General features: G+C 49.5%; 1 protein-coding gene across 8 annotated transcripts in view; it reads right to left on the bottom strand.

Annotated features, from left to right (window-relative positions):
* The window catches only part of LOC139756091 (phosphatidylcholine:ceramide cholinephosphotransferase 2-like), a 396,755-nt gene that overhangs the window by 115,318 nt on the left and 261,437 nt on the right, over positions 1–20,000 (bottom strand). For 3 of the 8 annotated variants that reach the window (XM_071675128.1, XM_071675129.1, XM_071675130.1), the window contains one exon: positions 12,784–12,927. The exons of the other annotated variants lie outside the window; for them this stretch is intronic. In XM_071675128.1, coding sequence (XP_071531229.1) covers positions 12,784–12,863 — 80 coding nt within the window. In that variant the 5' untranslated portion in view covers positions 12,864–12,927. The remainder of the gene's footprint in view (positions 1–12,783; positions 12,928–20,000) is intronic. 8 annotated transcript variants of the gene reach the window in all.

The raw sequence follows: 20,000 nt of genomic DNA on the forward strand, positions 1-20,000 counted from the left end.
ACGACGATACGACCTCGCGCACGACGATACGACCTCGCGCACGAAGATACGACCCTCGCGCACGAAGATACGACCCTCGCGCACGACGATACGACCTCGCGCACGACGATACGACCCTCGCGCACGACGATACGACCCTCGCGCACGACGATACGACCTCGCGCACGACGATACGACCTCGCGCACGACGATACGACCTCGCGCACGAAGATACGACCCTCGCGCACGACGATACGACCTCGCGCACGACGATACGACCTCGCGCACGACGATACGACCTCGCGCACGAAGATACGACCCTCGCGCACGACGATACGACCCTCGCGCACGAAGATACGACCCTCGCGCACGACGATACGACCTCGCGCACGACGATACGACCTCGCGCACGACGATACGACCTCGCGCACGAAGATACGACCCTCGCGCACGACGATACGACCTCGCGCACGACGATACGACCCTCGCGCACGAAGATACGACCCTCGCGCACGAAGATACGACCCTCGCGCACGACGATACGACCTCGCGCACGAAGATACGACCCTCGCGCACGAAGATACGACCCTCGCGCACGACGATACGACCTCGCGCACGACGATACGACCCTCGCGCACGACGATACGACCTCGCGCACGAAGATACGACCCTCGCGCACGACGATACGACCTCGCGCACGACGATACGACCTCGCGCACGACGATACGACCTCGCGCACGACGATACGACCTCGCGCACGACGATACGACCTCGCGCACGACGATACGACCTCGCGCACGACGATACGACCTCGCGCACGACGATACGACCCTCGCGCACGACGATACGACCTCGCGCACGACGATACGACCTCGCGCACGAAGATACGACCCTCGCGCACGAAGATACGACCCTCGCGCACGAAGATACGACCCTCGCGCACGAAGATACGACCCTCGCGCACGACGATACGACCTCGCGCACGACGATACGACCTCGCGCACGACGATACGACCCTCGCGCACGACGATACGACCCTCGCGCACGACGATACGACCCTCGCGCACGACGATACGACCTCGCGCACGACGATACGACCCTCGCGCACGACGATACGACCCTCGCGCACGACGATACGACCCTCGCGCACGACGATACGACCCTCGCGCACGACGATACGACCCTCGCGCACGACGATACGACCCTCGCGCACGACGATACGACCCTCGCGCACGACGATACGACCCTCGCGCACGACGATACGACCCTCGCGCACGACGATACGACCCTCGCGCACGACGATACGACCTCGCGCACGACGATACGACCTCGCGCACGACGATACGACCTCGCGCACGAAGATACGACCCTCGCGCACGACGATACGACCTCGCGCACGACGATACGACCTCGCGCACGACGATACGACCTCGCGCACGACGATACGACCTCGCGCACGACGATACGACCTCGCGCACGACGATACGACCTCGCGCACGAAGATACGACCCTCGCGCACGACGATACGACCTCGCGCACGACGATACGACCTCGCGCACGACGATACGACCTCGCGCACGACGATACGACCTCGCGCACGACGATACGACCTCGCGCACGAAGATACGACCCTCGCGCACGAAGATACGACCCTCGCGCACGACGATACGACCTCGCGCACGAAGATACGACCCTCGCGCACGAAGATACGACCCTCGCGCACGACGATACGACCTCGCGCACGAAGATACGACCCTCGCGCACGAAGATACGACCCTCGCGCACGACGATACGACCTCGCGCACGACGATACGACCTCGCGCACGACGATACGACCTCGCGCACGACGATACGACCTCGCGCACGACGATACGACCTCGCGCACGACGATACGACCCTCGCGCACGAAGATACGACCCTCGCGCACGACGATACGACCTCGCGCACGAAGATACGACCCTCGCGCACGACGATACGACCTCGCGCACGACGATACGACCTCGCGCACGACGATACGACCTCGCGCACGAAGATACGACCCTCGCGCACGAAGATACGACCCTCGCGCACGACGATACGACCTCGCGCACGACGATACGACCCTCGCGCACGAAGATACGACCCTCGCGCACGACGATACGACCTCGCGCACGACGATACGACCTCGCGCACGAAGATACGACCCTCGCGCACGACGATACGACCCTCGCGCACGAAGATACGACCCTCGCGCACGAAGATACGACCCTCGCGCACGAAGATACGACCCTCGCGCACGACGATACGACCTCGCGCACGACGATACGACCTCGCGCACGAAGATACGACCCTCGCGCACGAAGATACGACCCTCGCGCACGACGATACGACCTCGCGCACGACGATACGACCTCGCGCACGACGATACGACCTCGCGCACGAAGATACGACCCTCGCGCACGACGATACGACCTCGCGCACGACGATACGACCCTCGCGCACGACGATACGACCTCGCGCACGACGATACGACCTCGCGCACGACGATACGACCTCGCGCACGACGATACGACCTCGCGCACGACGATACGACCCTCGCGCACGACGATACGACCTCGCGCACGACGATACGACCCTCGCGCACGAAGATACGACCCTCGCGCACGACGATACGACCTCGCGCACGACGATACGACCTCGCGCACGACGATACGACCTCGCGCACGACGATACGACCCTCGCGCACGACGATACGACCTCGCGCACGACGATACGACCCTCGCGCACGACGATACGACCCTCGCGCACGACGATACGACCTCGCGCACGACGATACGACCTCGCGCACGACGATACGACCTCGCGCACGACGATACGACCTCGCGCACGACGATACGACCCTCGCGCACGAAGATACGACCCTCGCGCACGACGATACGACCCTCGCGCACGACGATACGACCTCGCGCACGACGATACGACCTCGCGCACGAAGATACGACCCTCGCGCACGAAGATACGACCCTCGCGCACGAAGATACGACCCTCGCGCACGACGATACGACCTCGCGCACGACGATACGACCTCGCGCACGACGATACGACCTCGCGCACGACGATACGACCCTCGCGCACGACGATACGACCCTCGCGCACGACGATACGACCTCGCGCACGAAGATACGACCCTCGCGCACGAAGATACGACCCTCGCGCACGACGATACGACCTCGCGCACGACGATACGACCCTCGCGCACGACGATACGACCTCGCGCACGACGATACGACCTCGCGCACGACGATACGACCCTCGCGCACGAAGATACGACCCTCGCGCACGAAGATACGACCCTCGCGCACGACGATACGACCTCGCGCACGACGATACGACCTCGCGCACGAAGATACGACCCTCGCGCACGACGATACGACCCTCGCGCACGACGATACGACCTCGCGCACGACGATACGACCTCGCGCACGACGATACGACCTCGCGCACGACGATACGACCTCGCGCACGACGATACGACCTCGCGCACGAAGATACGACCCTCGCGCACGACGATACGGACATTGTATAGCCAGTTATTGACAAAGATATAGACGACATTGTATAGCCAGTTATTGACAAAGATATAGACGACATTGTATAGCCAGCTATTGACAAAGATATAGACGACATTGTATAGCCAGCTATGGCACTTGCACAGAACGATTATACCAGGGCAAGGTAAGAGGAACAAAGAAACTTTGAGGAGAATATTGTGGGACAAGGCAGCCGAATATCCGAAACCACTCCACAAGTTCCTCAGGAACTGGTTGTCACTTGAGGAGCAGCTACCTAATCAGGCTAAGGGATTCGGATGGAGAATTTAACGAGGGTGATGTGAGGATACGTGAGGAACTGAACACCCAAGTCCGAAGGTGTTTTCGCAGTGGAAGACACCATAGCCCCAACACCAGTTGTGAGAGGAGGTTTTTGAAAATCGTTTACATATCCAGAAAAGACATTAACCAAATACTAAAAGGACTTGAGCCACACCAGGCTCATGATCCTGATAAAATGTCACCCTTTGTGCTAAAGAAGTGTTCAGATATGCTGGAGAGACCATTTGAAGTACAGTTCAAGAAGTCGCCAGAGAAAGAGGCATAGTGGTTCCCAAGTTCGTGGAGCTCTGCCGACAGATGAGTCACAGTGTTAACCCTCAGGCCTCCTACACACACACACACACACACACACACACTGACTCTGACTGAACTTGGTCAACCATTCATCACACCCAAGCCTGCGGTTCGTCCGGGTCCGCCTGTGAGCTGATGCAATCGTCGTCATCCTCTGCTTCTCTCACTCACACACGTCTCACTGGCATCGTCCAGCGACGCGTTCGGGAAGGAGGAGGAGCACCCCTAGTCTACCAGGCAAGTCATTTAAACACACACACACACACATACAAATAGCAGTGGACCCAACCCCGAGTCTTGCGGCACACCGCTGGTAAACCCCCAAGCTCCCACTTTCGAGACTGCTCCTCTAACCCGCGTCCTTTCCACCTTCAACTTTGGTTATGTTGTAACCACTGAAAGAGTCTCACCGTCACTAGACTGCCTGTTCATCTAGCCCCTTAACCAACCTCTGATGGGGGTTATAGTGTCACAAGCTTTCCAGTCGTCTAGGAATACCCAACGAGCCAATGAATCATTTGAGCCAAGACGGAGTGGACCCTGCCGGAGACATCTGCGAGTTTGGTAAACCATGATCTCCTTTGCCCAGTTCATTTGCTCTCTCAGTTAATTGGTTTAATTAGTTAATTACTTCACCCACTTACTTATCCATTATCTTGTCCGGCGTTTACCACTGATTAGGAAAACTGGTCTGTAGTTTAGAGCGACTATCCAATCAACTTTTCCTTGCTCAGACACACGCACCACATCTGCCTTCTCTCTCCCACACACACCCTCGGAACTCAGCCTTCCTCTGCTGAGATGTCATTGTCACCCGTACATTCCTCTCGCAAAATATGGGGAGACCTCACCCGGACCATGAGCCTCGTATGAGCCAAGCTGTTTCAGCATCCAGCTTGTGTGTCAGCTTCCTCTACCTTCCATGACCACTTCCCCCATCCCAAGTGTACTACTCCACATCTCATCATTCAGCAACTCGTAGAATTTTTTTTTCCCTCCTCCTCTCCTAAATACTCATCCCTTGAATACCTCAGTCTGGTTAGCTGCTCTATAGCAGAGAATCTGCACCTGATCAACTCAGGGAAAAGTCTTTGACTGTCTTTTTTTTTTCTTTCTTCCCCTCGCTCACAAAAGGCGTGGGAACTGAGCTGCGTCACGCAGCGCACGGTAGTACAGTAATATAGATAAATAAATAAATAAAATAAATGAATTACTGTTTACTAAATTGAGACAGCCCTTCGGCTGAATAAAACATACAGACAAGACATTATACAGACATCACAGGACTGGGAGGTCGTGATGGTTAACCCATCATATACAAGAGCTTAAGAACACGGAAGGCTATCTCCCCACTTCTGGACAAGCTCCAGGATCGAACCCGGGACCCCTGTGCCACAAGCGGGAGTGCTACCGCTCGGCTATGGGCCTGGCATATAGCCTAGCGGTAGCGTTCTCGCCTGTGGCACAGGGGTCCCGGGTTCGATCCTGGCTGTTGGAGGTTTGTATGTTCTATGAAGGTGCGCGTTCATATGCACTTTATTCGTGTATATATATATATATATATATATATATATATATATATATATATATAGGCACTACGTCAGGGTGGTAGAGATACAGGATGACTGGACGCAGTACTTAGCGGAACATTAACCTACTGAACAGTTATAGTAATACAGCGGTTGACCGAACCAAAGAGAGTACTACTACTGAGCTGTTTACTCGTTCGGCATTAATGCGCATGTTCACGGACTGTTTGTTGATCATCGCGCTGACGTTGCCCGACACACCGAGGACTTGCAATACACACTTGACTAGAGGAGGAGGACGAGGAGGGAATCTCTGCCACAGAGACCATAATACAGGACTTGCAATACACACTTGACGGGAGGAGGAGGAGGAGGAGGAGGTCTCTGCCACAGAGACCATAATAGATCATAACCTTTGAATACCTAGGCAGCCGGGTGGGGTGGACTACGGGCGCAAGGCCACGACTCCGTTCCCGTAACTCCCACACTAGTGCCCGGTCTTCCATAACAACCGTATGGATGCATACAACACAAGACGCTGCCTGAGGCTCAAAACGACACTCGCTCACAACGATGAACGTACGGAAGCCATGTTACCTGGTCAGTCTCGTGGTGCTTGAACACATCATGTTCTGAAACGCAGACACGCAACAAAGTACATGGTCATCAGTGTATTCTTAATCAACTTCCATCGACCGTATGCGCAAATAGATGCCACAGGAATACAGCAGATACAATAGCTGATACAACAGGCTACAGCAATATATATATATATATATATATATATATATATATATATATATATATATATATATATATATATAGAACCAACATTGCCAGGAGGTGTGTATATAAGGAAAGGTGTAATGAGAGAAAATAACACCAGGTGTACAGGGAGCAGGTGGGACTATGATATTAAGTGCAGCCCGATAGCCTAGTTGTAAGGCGAGCAACCATGACACGGAGGGTGGGTGTAAGATGGTCCCCGGACATCACTACTTCAACACTCCTCCGTCAGGAGGGTTGTGCTTCCCTGGGGCCGGCTGCTCTCTACAATCTACTGACACGGAAGGTGTAAGTATAACGTCAGCAGGGTTGTACTTCCCTGGGGCCGGCTGCCGTCTACAACCTACTGACACGGAGGGTGTAAGTACAACGTCAGGAGGGTTGTACTTCCCTGGGGCCGGCTGCCGTCTACAACATACTGACACGGAGGGTGTAAGTACAACGTCAGCAGGGTTGTACTTCCCTGGGGCCGGCTGCTCTCTACAACCTACTGACACGGAGGGTGTAAGTACAACGTCAGCAGGGTTGTACTTCCCAATACCAGGCCTCATTACATCACCCACATAATGACCACGAAAGCTCGATTAATATTTACCATCTACAGGGCTATACAACATTCGTCTTCAAAAGCAATTAATCACATTCTAAAAAAAAAAAATACGCCACATCAGAACCCAGGTGGAATATATACAGCGCCTGTATGGGTGTCAACAAGGCTAACACACGAACAGAAAAATAATGAAAAACACTTCAAAAAAATCGTACGAAATGTTCATCTGGGAAGTCATCAGCATTTAAAGTGTCAGGCAGAAAGTGTCTTCCCACCCTGAATATGTGTGTAGCCAGTGAACCACCCACCGTCAGGATGTCTCTCATTTGGCAAGGCAGACAAGACTCGAGCCAGGCCCTGGCCCGGTACCGCCACCTGTTGCCTCCATTATTCACTGTCCGCAGCCAGCCAGCCAGGCAGGCAGGACGGGATGTAACCCTCCACGTGCAGGGCGGAGCGCGCGCGCGACGCAAGGCCTACCACGTCATATTGGAACGTCCTCCCTTAACAGTACAATATATCAAAGAGACATCTTAAAATGTCAATGATCAACTCTTCTTAATGACAAAATTCGTAATATATATATATATATATATATATATATATATATATATATATATATATATATATATATATATATATATATATATATATCTTTCTTGTATCTCCCCTGACGATGTGATTATTACACGAAAGTGCACTTGGGAACCTATCGTGTTTCATTTTCCCGTGGACTCATAGGGATATACATATCATTGTATCTATAATCACTCCAGGACCAATTTCTACAATAGAGTCCTGGTGTTATTCCGCATGTCTATTAAGAGGCTCCTCCTTAGCCCATGGCTGCATTACCTTCAGTAGCAGGGAAGATGTGAATTCCTTTGGAGCGATACAACCTTGCCCAAGGCGGCGTTTCGTGCGAAGTCCGGCAACACACACACACACACACACACACGTATATATAAGTGCATAATACATAACTAAGGCGTGGCTGTGAGAGAATGAGGCTATTTCTAAAGTCTTCTCCTGATCTTCACTCGATAATGCGAGAAATGAATATACAGATATCGCTACCTCGCTAATGCGGGAAATGGCGAATAGTATGAAAGATATATATATATATATATATATATATATATATATATATATATATATATATATATATATATATATATATAGAAAGGGTAGTGAGTGGTGGGATGAAGAAGTAAGAGTATTAGTGAAAGAGAAGAGAGAGGCATTTGGACGATTTTTGCAGGGAAAAAATGCAATTGAGTGGGAGAAGTATAAAAGAAAGAGACAGGAGGTCAAGAGAAAGGTGCAAGAGGTGAAAAAAAGGGCAAATGAGAGTTGGGGTGAGAGACTATCAGTAAATTTTAGGGAGAATAAAAAGATGTTCTGGAAGGAGGTAAATAGGGTGCGTAAGACAAGGGAGCAAATGGGAACTTCAGTGAAGGGCGCAAATGGGGAGGTGATAACAAGTAGCGGTGATGTGAGAAGGAGATGGAATGAGTATTTTGAAGGTTTGTTGAATGTGTCTGATGACAGAGTGGCAGATATAGGGTGTTTTGGTCGAGGTGGTGTGCAAAGTGAGAGGGTTAGGGAAAATGATTTGGTAAACAGAGAAGAGGTAGTAAAAGCTTTGCGGAAGATGAAAGCCGGCAAGGCAGCAGGTTTGGATGGTATTGCAGTGGAATTTATCAAAAAAGGGGGTGACTGTATTGTTGACTGGTTGGTAAGGTTATTTAATGTATGTATGACTCATGGTGAGGTGCCTGAGGATTGGCGGAATGCGTGCATAGTGCCATTGTACAAAGGCAAAGGGGATAAGAGTGAGTGCTCAAATTACAGAGGTATAAGTTTGTTGAGTATTCCTGGTAAATTATATGGGAGGGTATTGATTGAGAGGGTGAAGGCATGTACAGAGCATCAGATTGGGGAAGAGCAGTGCGGTTTCAGAAGTGGTAGAGGATGTGTGGATCAGGTGTTTGCTTTGAAGAATGTATGTGAGAAATACTTAGAAAAGCAAATGGATTTGTATGTAGCATTTATGGATCTGGAGAAGGCATATGATAGAGTTGATAGAGATGCTCTGTGGAAGGTATTAAGAATATATGGTGTGGGAGGCAAGTTGTTAGAAGCAGTGAAAAGTTTTTATCGAGGATGTAAGGCATGTGTACGTGTAGGAAGAGAGGAAAGTGATTGGTTCTCAGTGAATGTAGGTTTGCGGCAGGGGTGTGTGATGTCTCCATGGTTGTTTAATTTGTTTATGGATGGGGTTGTAAGGGAGGTAAATGCAAGAGTCCTGGAAAGAGGGGCAAGTATGAAGTCTGTTGGGGATGAGAGAGCTTGGGAAGTGAGTCAGTTGTTGTTCGCTGATGATACAGCGCTGGTGGCTGATTCATGTGAGAAACTGCAGAAGCTGGTGACTGAGTTTGGTAAAGTGTGTGGAAGAAGAAAGTTGAGAGTAAATGTGAATAAGAGCAAGGTTATTAGGTACAGTAGGGGTGAGGGTCAAGTCAATTGGGAGGTGAGTTTGAATGGAGAAAAACTGGAGGAAGTGAAGTGTTTTAGATATCTGGGAGTGGATCTGTCAGCGGATGGAACCATGGAAGCGGAAGTGGATCATAGGGTGGGGGAGGGGGCGAAAATTTTGGGAGCCTTGAAAAATGTGTGGAAGTCGAGAACATTATCTCGGAAAGCAAAAATGGGTATGTTTGAGGGAATAGTGGTTCCAACAATGTTGTATGGTTGCGAGGCGTGGGCTATGGATAGAGATGTGCGCAGGAGGATGGATGTGCTGGAAATGAGATGTTTGAGGACAATGTGTGGTGTGAGGTGGTTTGATCGAGTAAGTAACGTAAGGGTAAGAGAGATGTGTGGAAATAAAAAGAGCGTGGTTGAGAGAGCAGAAGAGGGTGTTTTGAAATGGTTTGGGCACATGGAGAGAATGAGTGAGGAGAGATTGACCAAGAGGATATATGTGTCGGAGGTGGAGGGAACGAGGAGAAGAGGGAGACCAAATTGGAGGTGGAAAGATGGAGTGAAAAAGATTTTGTGTGATCGGGGCCTGAACATGCAGGAGGGTGAAAGGAGGGCAAGGAATAGAGTGAATTGGAGTCATGTGGTATACAGGGGTTGACGTGCTGTCAGTGGATTGAATCAAGGCATGTGAAGCGTCTGGGGTAAACCATGGAAAGCTGTGTAGGTATGTATATTTGCGTGTGTGGACGTGTGTATGTACATGTGTATGGGGGGGGGGGTTGGGCCATTTCTTTCGTCTGTTTCCTTGCGCTACCTCGCAAACGCGGGAGACAGCGACAAAGTATAAAAAAAAAAAAAAAAAAAAAATATATATATATATATATATATATATATATATATATATATATATATATATATATATATATATACACGAATATAGTGGAACGAGGAGCACGCACATTCGTTGAACACACAATGCCGTTCTGACAGCGAGATTCGAACCGCTACCTACCGTTCGTGTGGGCGCTGCGAGCGCCGTCGGATCTATCCATAGCCTAGTGGTGCTTAAGATTCTTCACACCCCCCCCCCCCCCAAAGCTCCCATACAAATGAGAGCAGTTCGTATCCCGCTCTCGGGGAGGGAGGCAGTATGTGGTATAGATAGATAGATAAATAGATAGATAGATAAATAGATAGATAGTTGGATAGATCCCCAGGCTTCGCCTTCATCACACGGTAACACCGCCTGCGTCAGTTTGGTCACCTTCGACGGGGCTGAATCATCAGCGGCAGGAGAGAGAGAAAAAAAATAAAATAAAATAAAAAGCACACCTTCTGCGAAGACCTTCACGTCCTAAAGAAACTCACCTTACCCTGCGTGGAATAAGACCCCGAGGTGGCTGCAACTCCAGGAACTGAGTCATGTGGTTACGTAAATGAACTAACTACACATATGAACATGAACAAATATGTATACAAAGTATGCACATGCATGAAAATGTATATATTCAAACACACAAACATATCTTATATGTATATATATATATATATATATATATATATATATATATATATATATATATATATATATATGACCCAAAGACAATAAACTAAGCTACAACATTATAAAACAACTATAAATACAACATACACTACCACTACATAAAAACAGGACAAAAATTATTCCACTACAACAATACAATAACTACATCAACAGTATGTTTTTTTCCTCCCAGTAAAGTCTTGTGTTTACGTACCTAGCTGCATTCAGAGAGAGAGAGAGAGAGAGAGAGAGAGAGAGAGAGAGAGAGAGAGAGAGAGAGAGAATCACACTGGGAGAGAGTATAAGGTAAATAGCGTGGGAGAGCTACATGTGAGAGCGCGAGTGGGAGCGGAAGCGACACGTTCCACTGTGGAAGAGACGGGTAAATGGGTAAGTGGGCGGCTAACGTGACACTTCAGTGTGTGAGAGAGTAGCGCACGCCATGAACACCAGTACATGAGAGAGAGAGAGAGAGAGAGAGAGAGAGAGAGAGAGAGAGAGAGAGAGAGAGAGAGAGAGAGAGAGAGAGAGAGAGAGAGAGAGAGTAGAGAGTTTCGCGTTACGTTGGAACTTGTTAGCCTAGGGGCTACGACTCATCTAGTCAAAACCAACTGCAAAATCTCAAGTTCCACGGCAAAATTACTACGAAATTCCATACCCACTATATATATATATATATATATATATATATATATATATATATATATATATATATATATATATATATACATAAACTGCTTACGCAACTACTCGTAGATCTACAAGCTTCCCTGAGGAGCCGGAATTATGTTTATCACTAAATACGTCAACGACGGTCGTTCAAGGCGGTCATAGATACGAGGGCAGTTAGTAGCAGGAGGATCAAGAGCTACCTGGAGGAACTGCTACGAGAGTGGAGGAGGAGGGGGAGGTGTGGGCGGGCGGGGATGATCAAGAGCTACCTGGAGGAACTGCTACGAGAGTGGAGGAGGAGGAGGAGGTGTGGGCGGGCGGGGAGGATCAAGAGCTACCTGGAGGAACTGCTACGAGAGTGGAGGAGGAGGAGGAGGTGTGGGCGGGCGGGGAGGATCAAGAGCTACCTGGAGGAACTGCTACGAGATGATCAAGGGGATGATCAGGGGGTGCTACGGGATGATCAAGAGCTACCTGGAGGAACTGCTACGAGAGTGGAGGAGGAGGAGGAGGTGTGGGCGGGCGGGGAGGATCAAGAGCTACCTGGAGGAACTGCTACGAGAGTGGAGGAGGAGGAGGAGGTGTGGGCGGGCGGGGAGGATCAAGAGCTACCTGGAGGAACTGCTACGAGAGTGGAGGAGGAGGAGGTGTGGGCGGGCGGGCTACCTGGAGGAACTGCTACGAGAGTGGAGGAGGAGGAGGTGTGGGCGGGCGGGGAGGATCAAGAGCTACCTGGAGGAACTACTACGAGAGTGGAGGAGGAGGAGGAGGTGTGGGCGGGCGGGGAGGATCAGGGGCTACCTGGAGGAACTGCTACGAGAGTGGAGGAGGAGGAGGTGTGGGCGGGCGGGGAGGATCAGGGGCTACCTGGAGGAACTGCTACGAGAGTTGAGGAGGAGGAGGAGGTGTGGGCGGGCGGGGAGGATCAAGAGCTACCTGGAGGAACTACTACGAGAGTGGAGGAGGAGGAGGAGGTGTGGGCGGGCGGGGAGGATCAGGGGCTACCTGGAGGAACTACTACGAGAGTTGAGGAGGAGGAGGTGTGGGAGGGCGGCCGGGTCAAACACTCACGGAAGTGGGATCTCCTCCTCCCGCCTGCTGCTGCTGCTGCTGCCGCTCGAGATTCCCGCCGCCCGACTGTTGGCGTCCATCCTGGCCACGCCCACCAATTCTCCTGCTCCTCCCCCCTTGCTGGTCAATAACACTCCTGGAGGACTGCAACAGCGGGGCACAAAGGTCACCAGTCAGGACGGAAACATGCGGATGTGGCCATGATCCACCCCCAACCCCAGCCCTCTCCCAACAACCCCCCCCCTAAACCCCACCTCAAGTAACCTTCTCGGTGGTCGAGTCGCGGTGACGTCACCATCGTCACACCATCATGAGACCATGCCGTCATCACCGGCTCAGCCAACCAGCTCCCTGCCTTCCCGACTGAGTCATACTCACGTCACTAAGCTCCACCCAATAAGGCAAAGCTTGCCCATGACGCCATCGCCCCTTTAGCCAATCCCTTCCTGTGTGCAACATAAAGTAATAGTTTCCAACGCATTCAAGCACAGTCTCTCAACTTTACTGCCTACCGCTGCCATATTCTCCCGCCACACAGCCTTTCTAACCGTACATTCACAGACATAAAACTTTATTAAATCTACATACGAGGAAAACTCAACATTACGCTGCTTGTTACTGTTGATTAACAGGGATGAAACAACAGAAGCAGACGACTATAGTGAGGAAATGTGGGTAACAGGTAACAACCCAGCCAGGTTTCAGCGCTAGAGCAATCTGGGCCGGCTGCCTAGCTAGCTGGCTGGCTGGCTGGCTCCCTCCCCCAGCTCTCACGTGTGAATACCACCCACTTAAACCAAATCCCCGCGTTAAACATAAACATGACATATTCAGCGCTGTGTGTGTGTGTGTGTGTGTGAGTGTGTGTGTGTGATTAACTATTCGTACTGTACGGGGGTTGGGAGATTTACACTCATGGGGTCCTATCTGTTAAACATTCTGTATCCTACAACTTATTAAATTTATGTATGGCGTCTGCATAAACCATGTCGTCAGTCATCTTACTCCATTCATCCACCTCTCTTATACAAGTACGTTTATATATATATATATATATATATATATATATATATATATATATATATATATATATATATATACCAAATCGTGTCCTAACTTCGTCTCTTCGATGTATATCAACTGACTGTTATATTTCTCTCTTGTGTCTCCCCTGATGATGTGATCATTACACGAAAGTGCACTTGGGAACTTTTCGTGTTTCATTTTCCCCGTGGACTCACAGGAATATATATATATATATATATATATATATATATATATATATATATATATATATATATATATATATATATAATAATAATAAGTTTACATTTTTTTTAAGGTTCATGCTTAATTTCTAATTATGTCCTCTGGCTGTTTTCTCCCTAAATATCTCAAACTGCCCACGTCTTAGAAAAATAGTTTGATCAGGTCACCCCTCACTCTTCTGTCTTTCAAGGTGGGCAGATCTAAAATCTGTAGCCTTTCCTTGTAACTTAATTCTCTTTGTTTTAGTACCATCTTTGTTGCCCTCCTCCTCGGGACCTTCTCTATCAAGTCTTTGTGCTTCTTAAGGCGCGGTGACCAAACCTGAGAAGCATATTCTAGTTTTGGCCTTACGTAGGACGTGTGTGTGTGTGTGTGTGTGTGTGTGTGCGCGCGCGCAAGCTTCATATGCAACACACATACACACAGCAACACGCCCTAAGTGCAGCAGTATGCAAACACCCACCCACCCACACACGACATTGGCAGTTCCTGAGGGAGGGAGAGCAAAACAAACCTAGCCAGACTCCTGAGGTGCAGCTAATGATGAACACACACACACACACACACACACACACACACACACACAAGAACTTCCTGCGCGTCTCACGACCTGTGACGGATCTCAAGGCTATATATATAAGTCAGAACGTAACATACATACTCACCGTCACGCCCAACGTGACGCTATTGGTTTAGTGCCCCCCCCCCCCCAGCGAAAGATGGAGAAAAACTGACTCATGACGTCACGTTGTACGTGGAAGTACCTTAGTCTGGTACTGGAGTTAGGAGTTAACGAGAAACATCAGCGAATCTTCTATTATTGAATACACAAAGAATTATAATCTTAATATTAGTGATGGTCTATATAAACTGGATAACTTTGTGGTTGATCAAATTTGTAAACAATTCCCCCTTCTTGTCCACATCATAGAAAATGGGCTCCAACACATCCATATTCTATCTTAAAATGACTCACATGACGTAAAACACGTATAAGGGAATTATAACGTGCTCAGAATAATACATAGTGGCAATGCTAGGTTGAGGCTGTGAGCTAAGTGTTGCCACCAACGCGATTGTCAACTCTGTACGTAAAGACTTACGTAACGATCCAGCATTTGTAACGCGTATTGTTACACAGAACCTGGGCAACACTGACCTCTGTGTCATCCCGGTGCGCTATACCGCTCACACGAGGGACAACAGCTGCGCGATAAAGTGGCCGCTGGTATCAAAACTACAACGGAAAAACCCATATAGTTATGTATACATACGTCCACCCATATCCACGGCCCCCTGGCGGTGAACTGTCGAATGAGCTTAACATTACATACTGTATATACAGTATAACTATTATTATTATTGGCGGGAGGCGTTTAAATAAATGTGTTCTGCAGTCATATATTACAGTACAGAGGAGGAGAATGCTACCCTGGCGGATATACAGGAGAGGGGCAAGTACCATGCGCATTATCGGCGGCCAGTACAAACCCTCCGTACGCTGGACGCGCTCGCTCAGGTCACCCTCCCCCGCGTCCACCAGCGCCCCCTCGTCCACCACCTCCCACGTCCACCGCGCCTCCTTATCCACCACGCCCACCACCGCTTTTATCCACCACGTCCCACGCTCGCCACCGCATTTATCCACACCACGTCCCATGCCCGCCACCACCCTTATCCACCACGCCCCACGCCCACCACCGCTTTTATCCACCACGTCCCACGCCCGCCACCACCCTTTATCCACCACGTCCCTCGTCCGACACGCCCCAATAGCCATCTATTTCCACGTGCTTGAAATGCCACCAGGTCCCTTGTCCACCACTTGACAACACTGTGCCAGGAGCGTGACAATAATATACGTAACACAGATCATAATCTTCTTCGCCATATTTTCTTTTTTTTTTTTCATCTTCCATTCTGTCTGGCTTTGTCGAGATGTTCCCCAGGACCACGACGAACACTTAGCGTAGGATGGCGTGTGTGTGTGTGTGTGAGGGAGGGGACGGAAGAAGCGATCACTGTGTGCAACTGTAAATAGTGGGTTGTCCCGCGTCACATATATATCTTGAGGATCTTCTATGACACATGTCACACAGGTCTGTGACTTACATACACACACACACACACACACACACACACACACACACACACACGAAAACTCACAGATGTCCAACATGGAAGAGAGAGAGAGAGAGAGAGAGAGAGAGAGAGAGAGAGAGAGAGAGAGAGAGAGAGAGAGAGAGAGAGAGAGAGGAAGGTCAAGAGAGGCGTGGCGAAATACTGGTAACAGTGTAATGTAGGATGAGGGCTAGCTGGAGTGATGGGAGCAAGGGAGGCGGTGAATCATCGGCAGCTTACGAAGATGTACGAAGTCTTTCTTGCATGTTAATATAGACAGTACACGAGTTGGGATCCCTCCACGTAACGTCAACAGAGGGAATGATGACTGACACACCTCTGCTGAAGATGCGAGTAAACACACACACACACACACACACACACACACCACTTGATCTGATGAGCTCAAGACGTCGCTGGAGGGAGGCCGAGTGCCAAGGGAGTGGAAAAAGGGGGGGCAAACGTCACACCTATCTCGCTGTGAGGAAGGAGACCCCGGAGGAAACGCTGACCCACAAATTACTTCCCCCCCGACGACCGCCGTCTGTCAGGTATACTGGTGGAGAGGTTGTTACGAAGACGTGTGTGTTTGTATCTATTTCTTATCAGGGCGAGGAGTGATGCTTGAGGCTGGCTCGGAGTTTCTGTCCACCCAGCATTTTACGAGAGTGTAACTACGCCGAGACTCTGGGACCCTCCAACCAATGAGAACTTCCCCTATATTTCTATAGCCAATCGAAATGTAAGGTTTATAGCAGCAAGGGCGAACACTTGTCTTCTGGTACCCACAACACCCGCTGAGACTTGATTCCTTTCTCTGAAGCCCAGCGAGGTGGGTGGTGTCCCCTGCTGTAAGTCCTGCTGTGTTGTAAGCCTGTAAGCCCTGCTGTGCTATAAGCCCGTTACCCTAGTGTTGTGCTGTAAGCCCGTTATAATTATCAGTGTAATGTTATCGAAGAACTGCCTTAGAGGAAAGAGAACTCCTGGCTTGAAATCTTATCTGGAATGTTAAGTCATGTACGAATGTTATGTTCAATGTTAAGCTCACTTTCAATGTTAACGTAATGTTTCATGCTTGATTTATGTGCCTATCTTTGTACACTTGAAATCTTTCATTATAAGTAGATTTAATGTAATGCTGGTCTTTAATTCAATCCCATAACTTTATTATTGTGTTATCCTGAGTTGTGCCACTTGACAAATCTATAACGTCCTTGCAAAACAAGGACCAGAAGTATTTGTAACAAGGTCAACCAAGAGAGCCAAATGAGGACTTACGGCAGACGATGAACTCGAGACACCGTGGTTTCCTGGGCCGATATCTTTCGCTCTACGGGAAGATCGTCTGGGTGTGGGAGGGAAACGACGGGCGCGCGTCAGGGGAACTTTTACCAATAGGTTCGAGGTCGTCGCCGTCAGCGTACCGCAGGGTTCTTCTGTTCTGGGACCAGCGCGCGCGCTCGCTCGCTCTCTTACTGGTCCATCGACGTGACTTGCCAGGCGGAGAGGACCGAACCTCGACCTGAATAGGTTTCTATACGACGTCAGTCATGAGGAAAAGGGGGAGAAAGCCAAGACCCAGTGATTGGTCTGGACGGCATGGACCCTACCTACCTACCTACCTACAGGGTGATCCCCCCCCACATCATATTTTTCCAAAAGCTGGTCTTAATACTACGCCGACGACGTCATTCGTCCTTACTGGGGGGGACGGACATGCACAGTTAATGAGGACGAGACCAAGAGTTGAAAGAAGATCTCGCAATAACCATGACCTGGCATGAATATAACCAGCAGCTGCAGTAGTAGTAGTCTGTAAAAAAGCCAGCGGGACTTGGAAGCAGGGATGTTCCCAACTTGTGACCCGAGTCTCACTTTAAATGAACGGTCAAGAGGAGGACGTCGACGACGAACTGTTCGCTGGCAGATATCAGCAACGACGACGAACCATTCGCTGGCAGATATCAGCAACGACGACGAACCAATCGCTGGCAGATATCAGCAACGACGACGAACCATTCGCTGGCAGATATCAGCAACGACGACGAACCATTCGCTGGCAGATATCAGCATAACACCAGAAATACTGGTATAGTGTACTGAAGACGATGGATGGCTGGAGTGATGGAAGCCAGGGGAGATGGAAATAGCCATCACCCGGTAAGCATGCTATGCGCATCAGGCCAAAAAGGTCTAATTTGCCTCTCAAGTCTGGCCACCGCACTTCATGTAGCACAGAGAAGCGGTAGCAGAGAAGGTGTGGAGGAGGAGGAGGAGGAGGAGGAGGCCAACATGGATGCTGCCGGAGTTACGAGAGCCTTATTACAGGGCGAGGTTAAAAGCCTCAAATTTGCGCCCATCATGAGCTGGCTGCTTGTGTGTGTGTGTGTGTGTTGTGTGTGTGTGTGTGTGTGTCGCTGTGCCGCCACCCCCACCTCACCACCACTAGCAAGACCACGCAATACTCGGGCCAGCTGCTGCGTCACATGATGACTGTGTGGCCATCGGCAACTGAAGGATGGATCGCTTTGATGGTTGTTTCTTTCCCTACACCTCTCAGCTTTGGAACCCCTCAACCCTCTCATGTCTTTCCCAATAACTATGACCTGGCGTACCACACACACACACACACACACACACACACACACACACACAGACAAAAAACCCAGATTTTTCACTTCTTCCAAAATTCTTAAATACTTCTTGTCTTTTTAGTTTTCCCTTTCATAACCCTCTCTATATTTCACTTGAGGCCCGGCCTTGATGTGGACTTTTGCCCGTGACTGGAGCCTCAAAAACGTACAAAAAAAAAAAGAGAAAAAAAGTGAGTGAAGAGAAATATAATCAGAACCTTCATGTTTCTTAAACTACGTACTCTGGTGAACTCAGCCATGACCAGGTCACCCAGAGATGCCCGGAGAGAGCCAACCAGACGGCATAGCATGAAATTAAGGCAGAAACATGTCAGAAAAGATGTAAAGGAGTTGTTACAAAGCACAAGATTAGGGGGGTTGGGTGGGGAATGGGTCGATATGAACGATGAGAAAGTATAGTGCAGACGGCACAGAGAATTTCGAGGTTATGTGCCACTACAGATGGTTCAATGGACGGGGCGTCATGAGTGTACAATTCCCCCTCCGCACACTACAAGTGGGTCATTACACACACACACACGCAGCACTAAAAGAGATGGGGTCATCACCCACAACACACACGTCTATATATATATATATATATATATATATATACATCCACCTACCCCAAGCTGTGGACTCTTCACCCAACCTCTCGCTTAAACATGGTTTGTGCACATAAGTAAATACCTGAAGAGAATTACCCATAAAATGGTTTCTTTCCCACATTCTGCGGACGTATGATGAAACAGGTCATTACACAAACTACCACATGAACAGTCACATCCTAACGACTGTGACCATACAACAACAAGCAGAGACTGTACCTACATCTACTGTATTGTATTGTATTGCACTGTATTGTACTGTACTGTATTGAACTGTATTGTATCATACTGCACCGTATTGTTTTGTATTGTACGGTACTGTACTGCACTATATTGTATGGTATTGTACTGTATTGTTTTGCATTGCATTATACTGTATTGCACTACATTGCATTGTATTGTTTTGTATCGTATTGCACTGTACTGCATTGTATTGTATTGTATCGTATTGCACCGTACTGCATTGTATTGTATTGTATGGTATTGCACTGTACTGCATTGTATTGTATGGTATTGCACTGTACTGCATTGTATTGTATTGTATGGTATTGCACTGTACTGCATTGTATTGTATTGTATGGTATTG

This window comes from Panulirus ornatus, chromosome 20 (assembly GCF_036320965.1).
Source record: "Panulirus ornatus isolate Po-2019 chromosome 20, ASM3632096v1, whole genome shotgun sequence".
Taxonomy (NCBI): domain Eukaryota; kingdom Metazoa; phylum Arthropoda; class Malacostraca; order Decapoda; family Palinuridae; genus Panulirus; species Panulirus ornatus.